The sequence below is a fragment of the Tiliqua scincoides genome, chromosome 3 (assembly GCF_035046505.1).
Source record: "Tiliqua scincoides isolate rTilSci1 chromosome 3, rTilSci1.hap2, whole genome shotgun sequence".
NCBI classification, from domain to species: Eukaryota; Metazoa; Chordata; class Lepidosauria; order Squamata; family Scincidae; genus Tiliqua; species Tiliqua scincoides.
In genome coordinates, this window is record NC_089823.1 from 77,453,361 (window position 1) to 77,466,646 (window position 13,286).

The 13,286-nt window shown below is 44.3% G+C and overlaps 2 protein-coding genes across 4 annotated transcripts in view; both read left to right on the forward strand.

Annotated features, from left to right (window-relative positions):
- The window catches only part of BCLAF3 (BCLAF1 and THRAP3 family member 3), a 36,000-nt gene extending 32,062 nt beyond the window's left edge, over positions 1–3,938 (forward strand). For both annotated transcript variants that reach the window (XM_066622416.1, XM_066622417.1), the window contains exons 12-13: positions 317–365; positions 2,370–3,938. In XM_066622416.1, the coding sequence (XP_066478513.1) occupies positions 317–325 (9 nt within the window). In that variant the 3' untranslated portion in view covers positions 326–365; positions 2,370–3,938. The remainder of the gene's footprint in view (positions 1–316; positions 366–2,369) is intronic.
- A 7,662-nt stretch (positions 3,939–11,600) lies between these two features.
- The window catches only part of SH3KBP1 (SH3 domain containing kinase binding protein 1), a 190,308-nt gene continuing 188,622 nt past the window's right edge, over positions 11,601–13,286 (forward strand). Inside the window, exon 1 of one of the 2 annotated variants that reach the window (XM_066619204.1) lies at positions 11,601–12,135. In XM_066619204.1, the coding sequence (XP_066475301.1) occupies positions 12,132–12,135 (4 nt within the window). In that variant the 5' untranslated portion in view covers positions 11,601–12,131. The remainder of the gene's footprint in view (positions 12,136–13,286) is intronic. The other variant, XM_066619203.1, reaches the window with a different exon arrangement.

Here is a 13,286-nt window from a genome sequence, read left to right on the forward strand (position 1 = left end):
AACCTCCATGGATATGAGGCATGACTGTGTAAATATTTCAGAAGTTTTTGTAAATCTACAAGTATTTGAATTGAAACATTTGATTAGGAAAGAAATTCAGTAAAGCTATTTCATGTTTCAAGTGTTATATCCAAATGTGAAGCATCATATAAACTTGGCTTTTAGAATGGCTACAATGTTTAAACACAATAGGGTTTTATGCAAACACTTCCAATCTCCCCAGCTCAGTGAAAGAAATGAGACATTATTCTGTGTGTTTGACGAAAATGAAACAAAAACTAATTACATCTTGTTTTGTTTTTACTTGCATTTGCAGATGGAATAACAATTTTAACTTGGACAGTGCAAATATCGAAATCAATCTGGTAAATTCATAACTTTATTTTCAGCTTCGATTATTACATGTATTTTATCCTCCCCACTGTCTGTCTCACCCCTCCCCCCCCCCCCCCCCCCGTTTACAACCAACACAGGCAGAGGAGTTGAGTAAGTCAGACTCTGGCTGAGGCTCCATGTCCATCAAGGAATCCACTGGCTAGTCTGACCTCTGAAACCTCAGTTTAATGGTAGTGCCCAGTGCTCCATTGAAGGTTGGGTACGTAGTGTAATGGAGGGATATAGTACAGATCTTTGCACCAGGGCACCGTAGCCTAGTTTTGGCTCTAGACTTCTTATGGATAATGGCCTGACAAAGTTAATTACTTTGAGTCTGCTCAGCCTGCCTGATATTGTATTGCTATCCACTCGTTATGTTGCACTGTTCCATAAAATTAGCATTTTTAGAAATGGAAAGATTTCTGTGAAAAAATTTCCACTTAAACACTGGCACCTGGCCTTATTCAGCTAGTGAGACTGGAGGGACACACATTTTGTTTCTATATCCCCCTCTTTCTTTAGCAGATGCTGAGAGACAGAAAAAAGGAAGTTCAGTTCCTCTGCCTATCTGATCAGAACCTGGTGGGGAAGGTGATGCTTAACATTTGAATAGCGCTTTCTGAGTATACTACCTAGATGTCATTATGACAGCCCTTTACGGTGGATAAGTTTTCTTGTTCCCATATTATAGCTGGAGAGCTGAGGCTGAGATGAAGTGGCTTGCTTAAAACCACCTAGTGAGTTCATCTCGGAGATGAGATTCAAATCAGGGAAGTTCTGATTCACTGTTCAGCCTCTTACTGCACCAGCTCTGAAATGGGTAGATGTCAGTTCTTTCTGCCTCTCTCCCACTATGTAAAAAGGGCCAAATTATAGCGTAACATGTTAAACAAGAGGAAATAAAAAGAAAAATAGCTATCTTGTTGTAGCTGGACAAGGAGGGGTTTTGTTCTATGTCAGTAACTCCCAGAGAAAGAGGATGATTGAGAAGGAGTTCTCCTAACTAGGGTTCATCCTTTCTAATGGAGACAAGCTTAAGACAGAATTCTATTCTGGAGATTCTGCAAGATCATGTTTCTCTCCCTTCCAAGAACAAGAAGACAGGCAGCTGTGCGCAGAAATTATGTCCCTTGTGTTCAGCAAACACATAATGCGGAAATGCAAGTGTGCTGGTTAGCCATGCTCACACTATCAACATGCTCACTGGACATGCTTCCCGGCATTTGTGTGTCAGTGCTTTGTTTATAGAGGACAGGCCTGACCATGTGTAGAATTCCTCCATGTGATTTGGAGTTTGGAAAGCCAACTCATATGGACGGAACCATTCACACATTCAGTGTTGCCTTTTGCAGATCAGTGCTAAGCATGTATGTTTCTAGAGGATGTGCCAGCAGGGGTGTGGATAACTTTGCATGCTCCCATTTCTCTCTTCCTCTGACATTTAGCTAATGTGGGAATGGTAACAGCTGCACAGGGCTACAATCTGACGTGCATGCTCTAGAGCAGTGCTTCTCAAAATATCTAATGTGCCAGGGCCCAACAATTTTTTTTCAGTGTGCTAGAGACCAGTACCATATCTTTGCCATGTTATTACTATTTTTGCCTAGAAATTTGCTGTGAACTGGCAGCTGATGGCTTGTGGACTGGCAGCAGTTGATGGACCACCACTTTGAGCACTACTGCTTTAGAGCAGAGGGTGCTGTACTAGTCTCTTGAGAGTTCTACTTTTGGCTGGCTCTTACTACTGTTGTAGTAACAGCTGTTACTGTTACAAATTAATAGTGCTGCTCTCTGCGAAATATTTAGATGAGCTGACTAGAGGGCCAGAGGTAGGCTTTTGTCTAGAAGCACCCACATGGCAAATCCGCTATGAAACTTGCAGGAGCTTCAGTGTTTGCATTTTTTGTGAACTGCTGAATTAGGTGGATTGGTTAACGCTTGTTACCAAGTTATTGTTATGGGAAGATAACTTTTTTATTTTCTCCTCTTAATAGGGCATGGAAATTTGAGTTGCAGTATGAAGTAAATACCTCTGATTGGTGATCACTGCAAGGGGAGCATCTGTTTGCATTTGACAGCTCTGTCAAGAATGGAAAAAGAGCAGAATTAATACTTTAACTTTTCTTGATAAAGATGATTTTATTTTTCAGTAGTGGAATGCTGCAGAACTTTTTTACTGTTTTAATAATGGCTTTTCAAATACAGTATTCAACTGAACATTGTAGGATGATTCCTTTTAGTTCCTCTTGCAGGCAAGTCTAAAATACAAAAACTGAAGGGAATCCTTATTTATTGAATACCTTTTTTCCCCCTAAGCATGGTTTTATTAATAGAACTTGAGTTGTTATACACAGAAGTTTATATGTTTAAAGTTTATTGCTTATATAATAAAAAAACAAAAAAGTGCCTATGTTCTGTGATGGCAGGATTGTTTTGTGATTTTTCTTAAGCAGTTACTACTGAGGCTCTGCAATTCTGTTCACTAGGAAGTTTTCTTATGTTTAAGATTGTTGCTTACATGTTGGTATGCAAACACTGAATTTGTAAATGATTTGCTAGAAAGTGTACAACCATTTCAAATAAGTTTTTTTAATGGTGTTAAAAGAATGTAGACACTGTTATTACATAGAAATAGGTTTATAATGGCACTTAGACTGTCAGAGGCTCATCTGTATTCAGAAATGCCTTGCCTCTTTGTACTTTTCCAAATATGACAACCAAAGACTTTAAAAAAATTACACTACCCAGTTCCAGAGGGCAGCTAGTTAGGTGATTTATTGATTTTATTTACCTGTGTATATATAAAAACTTAAAAATCCCTGTTCACATTTTATTTGGAATGTGGCTTTATATAAAGTTTCCCTCTCCAGGGAAATTTCTCATTATGGGGGTCAACAATCAGCCAAGTAAATGTTTAGGTCAGAATACCTAACTGACTTCATTTGTTACCTAAAGAAAGCTTCTTTTTGTAAAATGTCAGATACTTTGCCAAACCTATTATGTGTATTGACATCACATAAGCTACTGTTTATCACGCAATTTATGTCATAATGCATCTGTACTACATTGAGGCATTTTAGTATGAGGCTGGGTTTTTAAAGAAAAAATTATGCAGTTTAGATTGTGCACTGCAGTAATGCATGCTTGGGCTTGTTTGGAAAATTCAGGCTGTGTGTTGTGAAGATCATAGCTGTTTGCCTTCTGAAAGGTGTGGCTCTGACAGTCAGTGCATTACACCAGTGCCCTGGAATCCAAAATGATCTCCTGTAGCCTTCTAAGCATAAGAAGCAATTTAGGTAGATAATTAGGGACTGTTGATAAATATGGAGGAGTTCTCATGTTTGTATTTTTGGCAGACTATATTTTGTATTTAGTTTTTTTTAAAAAGCGGTTGCTTGTTGTGGCTGCTCTGTAAATCTACCTATAAGTAAAGAATGTATCTGTCCAGAAGGCAGGGAAATTAAACAGAGTACAAACTGTGGTCTTTGAAAGATGTTGAGCATTTTCAGTGAGCCATATTTGCTACAAAATTGCCTTGCAACACATCAGCATATGCTATTGAACTTATTTCCGTTCTTATTGTGGTACATGATATGCTTAGAATAAGTTACTGAAAAATCTGAGTAGCTATCTTTCACCTAAAAATGAGTATGTCTAGTTTTTTCCTTAGTAAATTGGTAGGCACACCTTAGAAATAATTCAGCATAGAAATACATTGAATCTTTCCAATATTTAAATAAGTTTGGGTGGTGACTTCCATTCTTTTCTCACGTATCTAGAACTAAGACTTCCCCCATCAGCCTTTGAAGCAGACCATGCATATAAAAGCCTGTAATAGGTTAAGGAGTCTAGTCCTCATGACTACAGAGAAATTTAATATCAAACAGCAAGAATAGAGCTGGGTGTGCCTGAAGGATACCCACTTCTAAATTAAAGCAATACCTCGAGTGAGGCCAAGTCTTCAGAAAACTTGCATAAATTCTTTTATTTCCTGTTTTGTTGAGCAACTATTTTTAAACATTTTGTAAAACATAAGTTTAGGAAAAAGGGGGTTTCCTAAAGCGTAACTGTGTTCCTCTTGAACGTTGCAGTGTTTATATGGAAATATATGCTCTATAGCAGGGGTGCTCACACTTTTTTGGCTTGAGAGCTACTTTGAAAACCAGCAAGGCCTGGAGATCTACCAGAGTTTTTTTTACAATGTTCATGCCATCATAACATATAACATTTATGTGTACAATGTATGTTGGTGTACCTTGAGCCCCACTGAGTATAACAGGACTTACTCCTGAGTAGACATGCCTAGGATTAGGCTGTGAGGCTGCAATCCTAGCCACACTTACCTGGGAGTAAGCCCCATTTAGTACAATGGGCCTAACTCCCGGTGTTTCCTCCCAGAGGCACCTGAAGGGGGGGGGTCGGCACTCCGTGATCTACTCATTTTGCCTCGCGATCTACCGGTAGATCGCGATCCACCTATTGAGCACCCCTGCTCTATAGCATCCATAAAAGTACATTGTTTAAAAATCCTAGCAACTGGATAATCATTAGTAAGATTTTTCTTAGCTGTTTGCAACTGACTACTTTTGGAGATGTTTACTTTTTGTAAAAATATCAGCAGCAGGCCACCTCCTCTCATTGTTGTGTTTTATCTTGTCCCTTCTCCAAGGACAGTGCACATTGGGTTGTATGTATCCAAAAGTTTCCTCCTTCTGACTGAAGCAGCATATTCTGGAGGAAAGAAGCCTTTATGTACAATGACATATTTTCCTCTAATGCTATCCTTGCAACAACCATTAGTTTGGGCTGAAAATGTGTGACTGGTGCAAGATCATCCAGTAAGCACTGTGGTTGAGAAGAGGATTTGATCCTGGGTTTCCCTGGTCCCAATTAATCACCATACCACACTGGTTCTCTAGAGAGGTTTATTAAGAAATAGGCCTATTCCAACAGAGGCCCAAAGATGAAAAAGACCAGTCAGAAGTCTTTGTGATATGTAAGGAATAAGAATGAGATCATGGAGTAATGTATACAGGCTGTTTATATTTCTATTTCACGCTTCCTCAAGGATTGTTTAGAGATCACTTAACCTTGCTACAATCTTGCCAGGTAAGTTGGACTAACATAAGGACTAGTACAAGGCCACCTAATGACTTGTATTTTTTGTTACATGGCTGACAAGTGGGCAATTTTTGGATCTCCAATTTTGGGAAGGTTTTGGGCCCTGCAACATTCAGTAATGAGGAGGATCTATAGTTTACAGTTTAGTGTGTCATAGTCTTGCTTTACTAACCTTACTAGACAGTAGCTGGAAAAACACACAACTTCAGCATCAATCCGACAACTATTTTGAATGTGAGACATGAGAAGGTTGGTAAGCATGTTGCTTTCAATCCCCAGCAGACTGCATGTAATGCAGACAAGGCTTCCCCCATGACTATCTTACAATCAGCTGGGATGGGTGTAAGCATATTTTGAATTTTTACCTGCCTTTCAGTTTACAGAGATTTTTATAAAACCAGAATTATTATTTCATCTTAATACCTTGTTTGACTAGAAGCTGAAAATTTGACACATCCTTATTCTTGTGCTGAAAACAAATAATGCAATGCCTTTTATAGATGGCATGGGAAAATTGGGTAATATGCCATTTTGCCAATCGTATTTTGTGCAGTTTGGCTGTACTTGTCGTAAGAGGCGACTAAACAGCCACCGGGTAGATGGGACTCATTAGCCTGGGAAAGCAGCTCATCTGAGAGAAGGAAAACTCCGATCCCAAACCTCCAATGCCTTGTGGCTACATCCAGTTATGGAAAAGGCTTCAGGAGTCAACCTCGAGGCAAAATCCGGAGCCGGAGTCCCTGAGGCAGTTCATGGCTGAACACAGTCACATTCTGGCAACTCTTGCGATGCCACTGGAACCAACCGTATTGGCTTCTGCCTTTCCGTTGGACCATTTCAGTGACATGGAGAGGGGGGATTTGCTGCATGGGTAACAGTCTATCCTACATATCTAGCTTACCCAGGCTTCGTGCACTGGAGAGGACACTGTTCTGGAATTCAGAGCACGATCCATAGTCTTCCGAGACTGAAGGATGCCAACTATTTTGTGCAAATATTTTAATACTTTTCTAGAACCAAGAAAAATTCTAAGATCACCTCTCAGTTTACATGGTACTGAGGAACCTTCTTTGAGCCTGAATGTGATCTTGTTAAGAGAACAGGAGGAGCTAAATTCAGAAGTGGCACTCATTGCATTGCTTTGATCAGTGGTTGTTGAGGAACTAGATATTTTTCACATAATAATACTCTTTCCATAAGAACATAAGAACAGCCCCACTGGATCAGACCATAGGCCCAGCTAGTTCAGTTTCCTGTATCTCACAGTGGCCCACCAAATGCCCCAGGGAGCACACAGGACAACAAGAGACCTGCATCCTGGTGCCTTCCAGCAAGCATGTAATATAATTAACACATAGGTTTGTTTTTATCAGAATTTAGTTCCTCACGAGTCAATCTTACAATAGCAATTTGAAATGAATGAAAAGAGAAGAAAGCAAAATAAAAGGAAGATTAGTGTTTTAGAAAAGGAAAGCGCCCTACAGGTAGACCACAGCTGCAATACAAGGACATCTGCAAGAGGGATCTGAAGGCCTTAGGGATGGACCTCAACAAGTGGGAAACCCTGGCCTCTGAGCGGCCCGCTTGGAGGCAGGCTGTGCAGCATGGCCTTTCCCAGTTTGAAGAGACACTTTGCCAACAGTCTGAGGCTAAGAGGCAAAGAAGGAAGGCCCATAGCCAGGGAGACAGACCAGGGACAGACTGCACTTGCTCCCGGTGTGGAAGGGATTGTCACTCCCGGATTGGCCTTTTCAGCCACACTAGACGCTGTGCCAGAACCACCTTTCAGAGCGCGATACCATAGTCTTTCGAGACTGAAGGTTGCCAATACAAGTGTTTTAGACAATAGAAGTCAGCATTGCTGCATTAAAACTTTAATTTCATAATAAGTTATGATCCTTACACCTTTTCAAAGGCAATTAAATCATAGATATCTCAGTATTCTGCTGCAGGTCATACTTTCAGCTTTCACAATTTGATACTTTGAATTTATCTGTTTCTTGTTAATTGTTTAGGAGGCCTTTGAGCTGCTAATACATCTAATTTGTTATAGGTGATAGAGAAATAGTGAAATCAAAACGTCTTAAGATTATGCGGATCTATTCATCAAAATATAATGGAAGCAGTTCTGTTGTGAAACCCTTGACCTGTTTTTGTTGGTTTTCCTAAAAAGCAAACTTTTAAATTTTACAGCACTTCAAAAAAAAGCTATAGACAGCTGTAAAGAAAGCAGTATTAAAATACAATTTTTTTAAATTAAGGAACATGTTAGCCTACCTTATAACTGAGAGCACATGGTGGCTTAAAGCAAGAATAAAAGTAGAATAAAAAAAATCAACAATAAAACAGCAGGATGTTCCACTGTCATCTTGACACTTGATTGGTTTCCTTATCTAGCCATGGCAGCAATGAAGAACTAGGGGTGAGATGGTTAATTATCTCTAACAGCTACCATGGGCTATCTTCTGCTGTGGAAGGGGGAGGTGGTCAGACCCGGTGTGTGTTCCCCTAGTTCTGGAAATGACCACTGAGATAAGAAGATATCCACAGATGTTCTTTTATGCAGAACTGATCTTCTGAATGAAGCTAGATGGAAAAGATAATCTTAAGATTAGATCTTAAGATCATGAACATTTCTGTTGAATTGCCAATATTTTTCGCTTCCACATACCTTTTGCTATTAGAACCCCAAAATATAGCTTAACTTTGTGATGTTTGTTTTTGAGGACTTTCAAACTATTTTATTTCTTATGGATCTTGCAAGAAATACCCAAAACTGAAAATATGGTTATATGAAAGAGTTTCTAGCAGCAGCTATGACAGTTATAACCAAATAGAAACTGCTGTTGAAACTGGATCCTCAAAAACCTTTGTCTTAGATACAGAATAGTTAATGTACAATAAATTTATCTTTTAGGCATGATCCAGTAAGGCTCTTGACCCGTGTTTCTCAACCAGCGGTACGGGTACCACCACTGGTACTTGAGGTGATGTCTGGTGGTACTCATGGGACCCCTGGACACCTGCTGCCTGGCAGCAAGACAAGGAACAACAAACAGCAGTAGAAGGCTCAGCTTGTTGGGAAGAGCTCCAAAGCATGCTTTTCCATGCTCTAAAAAGCCCTACCAACCACCATGATGTCATCGCCAGTTACTTCCAGAGTTTCTTTGAATAGGTGGACCATGTGAAGTGGTATGGCGGAGGACAAACTGAGAAGCACTGCTCTTGATGATACTGTAACAGTCTACGTCCCTGATAGGAGAATGTGTACAAAAGTGTGTTCTCCATTTCTGGCTTGGACTTGCTGAAATGGAGAGGGGAGAGAAAATTCCAAAAATGATGGAGGCACTAACTTTGTAAGCATGAATTCCACAGTGACATTTCCCTCTGATTTGTCACAATAAGCAACATTGGCAAAGCCAGTGTCCTATGCTGCAGTTCAGGTGTTCTGTCTACTTTTTTCTAGCTTAAAGTGCGCATGCAAAGCCTGCTTTACTGTCCCCTAAAGAGACAGTCATTCTTTTTATGGAAGAAAGTGAAGTACTACACTTGGTGGGGGGGGGCTGTTGATGTGTGAGGGGAAAAAATGTTTCCTGCCCCAGAAGTTGGCCCTAACTTAGGTTGTGACACCATCTCAAGAGTTCCCTCAAACACCCCCTACCATTTTTCTGATGTCAAGTTCTCCTTTGATATCTGGCAGTAGGGCATTGGAGAGGAATTTTATCAGGGGGTACAGAGTTTCTTTTGGGCCCCTCCCCAAAGAGGGAGGAGTGAAACACAATGGGGGGATGGCAATGGGGGCAAAACAAGCAGGGAGAAAGTGGCACCAGCTGGAATAGTCTTTGTAGTCCAGGTCCACAAACCAAAGTGCTACTGTAACAGGTCAGTTTCCTCCCAGATGTGACACTGTTAAGGAATGAATGCAATCCTGGGCCTGGTGTGTATGGCAGTAGTCATGGCCATGTACCCACAGTTTTGCGCCCAGCATCCTGCATGGGTAGTGAGATTGGAGAATGTAAGATCCCAGGAAATTTCTGGGCCCCCTCCTTTGGCTCCTGGGCCCCCTTCCTGACCCTAGGCCTGGGTACAAATCCCCTTTACCCCCCTCTCCTAGGCCGTCTGGCAGAAGGTAAAAACAATATGGCTGGAACTACTTAACAGGTATTCTGCTTTTGTATTAATGCGTGGTTTTGGGTGTAGTGTGTGTTTCTGTTCTCTAGAGGGCAACCCCAGCCAAAAAAAGCTAGGGATACCAAATGCATAAACCCCTCCTTTTCTTTTCAGGCTCATTATAGTAGCTGGATCCTTGTACTATTACTTTTCACCCTACCTACCACTTCAGGAGTTGTGGGAATATGTCTGGCTTAAGAAATGGCTGTGGAACCCTCTTCAACTCTAGAACTTCATCAAAGCAGCAACTATGATAGGAGAAGTGGTCCCTGCAGCTTGTCCCTCCTTTCAAAAGCAATTCTGTAAACAGAAGAGTTGGGTGCTCTGTTTGGATCAAAGCGTTAGCTAACATGATGGAGCAGGCAAACCGAATCAATCACACACACCTTGTGTGTACGACGAGCAGCATTCAACATAATAATGATTCTGCTGGAGCATCTATATCTTATTATGGGGTATTAAATAGCCACGAATGCTCTTAAACTACACTGCCATGTGTGTGCTTTTTCTCTAGCCTATGTCAAATATAGTATCGCTTACTAGCAAGTTTTTTAAGTTTAGCGAAGCTGTTGTGTATCCCTCTTCCCTGCTTCACACCTGCAAAAGGATGACCCAGGCTGCTGCCCCTTACCTGCTGGTGTGGTAGAGACAAAGTCTCCTTTTGCACATGATGTTTCCTGGTCACCACCCTCTTGTATACTCGCTCTTCCATTTCCTTCCCTCCTGGACTGGATTTTGGGGAGGGCAACTTTCCCCTGCTGCCTCCCTACTGCTTCAATCAGCCTCATGGATGGGCTGGCTCTGCTCCTCTTCCAGTAGTGCCCCTCAGAAAAGTATGTTAAAAACCAGTTTCTACTATAGATGGGCTAAAACCTTTATTCTGTACCTACTTAGGAGCAAATACTATTAAATTCAATGGGGCTTCTGAATAAACATGCATTCAGCTGCAGTGTATGAGGGCTGTGCAGATGTACAAAGATACTGGAAAAGCACAGTACTTCTGGGCAGTTTAAGTCATGTCCGCTATTAACCATTTCTGCCCAGAGGTCCTCTTTTTTTCTTGCAATTAATAAGTTATATGTAACAAATTATATGTAATATTTTTAAATTTAAAACTTTAATATAGTGTTGAAATTGGCCACATATATCAAGATGAGTGTTTATGGTCTTATTTCCTACATTTTTCTTGGATGTCCTACACTTTGGGGTGCCTTTACTGTTTGCGGGTATGACATCTGGTCACCCTGTTTCTGCCCAATGTTGCACATACGCAACAGGGATCAAATGTGTACACACCTGTGCGCTGGACAGAAATGGGTTCTAACACTGGATTTCGTCACGAGCAGAGCCATCATGTCGTGGTTGAAGAGGTGCCCTGCAGCTTGCCCTAAAGGGCGGTGCCTGCCAAAGAGGCTGTGGGCGTGGCTGGCGAGGCATGTGGTGCAGGGACTGGGTGCCGAGCATCACCTGCGGGGGTGTCAAAGGGTTGCAGCGTGGGAAGAGCCCCATTTTCTTTCTGCGTGGGCTCTGCAGCTGCATGACGTGTTAACCCATCAGTGCCCAGCCCACAGTGTACACATTTGGTCCCTGGTGCGTATATGCAACGCTGGGCGTGCTGTTCCTCGGAGAGACGGTGCATGAAAACCTTGGGAGCAGCGCAGCTTTGCCGGCCGCCTGCAGGCAGCGCCTCCCCCTCCTCGGCGCCCCGCGCCGCCCCACAGAGAGTCAGCCCCACGCGCGTGCGCCCGTGTCCCGCTGCCCGGGAACCGAGGAGCTGCTGGCGCGCGCTGCGCCCCCAACACCCCTGGCTCACCCGGGGCGCTCGCCTGTTTCCCAGGCGTCCGGAGGCGGCGCAGCGAAGCCGCCACCATGGCGCATTCTCGCGACAGCTCGCTTGCTTCTCCAGCGGGCAGTGGCGGAGGAGGAGAAGCAGCGCCAGCCCCCTGGAGCGGCGGTTCGAGCTCGCCTTGCAGCAGTGGCTGCCGCTGCCACCTTGGTGCGCGAAGGGTCCCGGAGAAGGGGCGCCGCCCGCCCGCCCCCTTGCTGGCGTTCCCGCCCTCATGCACACAGACACACACTGACTGCCTCCCTCTCGCAGAGCTCCAGGTGGAACCACAGCATTTTCTGCTCCTCTCCCTCCCACTCCCTGCATTTGCTACTGTGTTGTGTTGTGCTGGCGGTGTGTCTGGTGTCTTTATTTCCCCGCCCCACTTCTCTTGATGTCAAGAAGCAACACCCCCCCCCCTTCTTCTCTGATTTTTTTCCGCCTGCTTGCAAGGGAGGGTTTGTTTCAGAGCAGGAAATAAAATGCAGCCTTGCTACTGTTGCGGTGGGCACTGACTGACTCGCTGGGAAGGAAGCAGAAGACGTGGTTGTGGCAGGCAGCCCGCAGTCGGCACCCAGACCTGCTGCAGCCGCCTCAAACTTTCAGCCTGTCTGTCTGGCGGAGCCCGAACTCTACATAAATGGGTGAGTGTGCGTGGACGCTGGCTGGCTAGCGGGGCTTGGAGCTGGCGCGGTGCTGCTGCCTGGCCCTTTCCCTCCCTCTCCTCTCCTCCCCCCGCGCCTCTTTGGCACAAGGAGACTTGCTGCGTGGCTGATTGTGGAGATCCAGCGAGCAAGAGCCCTGTTGGGTGGCCCTGGGAAGACTTTCAGCGCAGGCCGAGCTGTTGCCTCTGGCTGCCATCCTATCCGCACGTCCCTGGGAGTAAGCCCCATTGACTATGACGGGACTTACTTCTGAGTAGACATGCATAGGAGTGGGTTCTGAGGCTGCCATCCTGTCCACACTTTCCTGGGAGTAAGCCCCATTGCTAGGACGGGGCTTGCTTCTGAGTAGACATGCATAGGAGTGGGTTCTGAGGCTGCCATCCTGTCCACACTTTCCTGGGAGTAAGCCCCATTGCTAGGACGGGGCTTGCTTCTGAGTAGACATGCATAGGAGTGGGTTCTGAGGCTGCCATTCTGTCCACACTTTCTTGGGAGTAAGCCCCACTGACTGTGGTGGGGTTTGCTTCTGAGTAGGCATGCATAGAATTGGGCCCTCCTTCCCAAGTGTGGGGCACCTCTCTGTGTCTGTGTTCAGTCTCATGGGCCGCAATAGGATGCTTGGGCTAGGCTGGTGAAGCAGCGGGAGGGTGTGTCGTTTTCTCCCCATTTTCCTTCCTATCTTTGGGGGTCTGGGGGAGCCCCTTCAAAGCCTCTAGTCTTTCCAGAGCTTTAACTCTCCCCCCCCCCTTTTGACTTGTATTCACCGTCACGCAGGTGGAGGTGGCAGGCTGAATACTGGAAAGGTTTGAATGGAGGAGGGAGGGAGGCCAAAAATAACACGCAGGTCACCCCCCCCCTCCTCTGGTGTCGTCGTTGCTACTGTAATGTGAGCCTAGAGGGCGGATGGGGTCCGAGGAGATTAAAGAGGGGTGGGAAGGCAGCGCCTGCCAGCCAGCCAGCCAGCCCCCGTCTCTGCACTCGGCGGAGGCTGCATTCTTCCCACCGACGCATCTGTAGGGAGAAAGGCTGATGCAGAGATCCGCCTTTGCCTTTGCATGGCAGGAAATCGGAGGGGCGTGCGTGCTGTGCGCTTGACATTTTCCTTTCAGCGGGGAGGGGAGGTGGGCTTC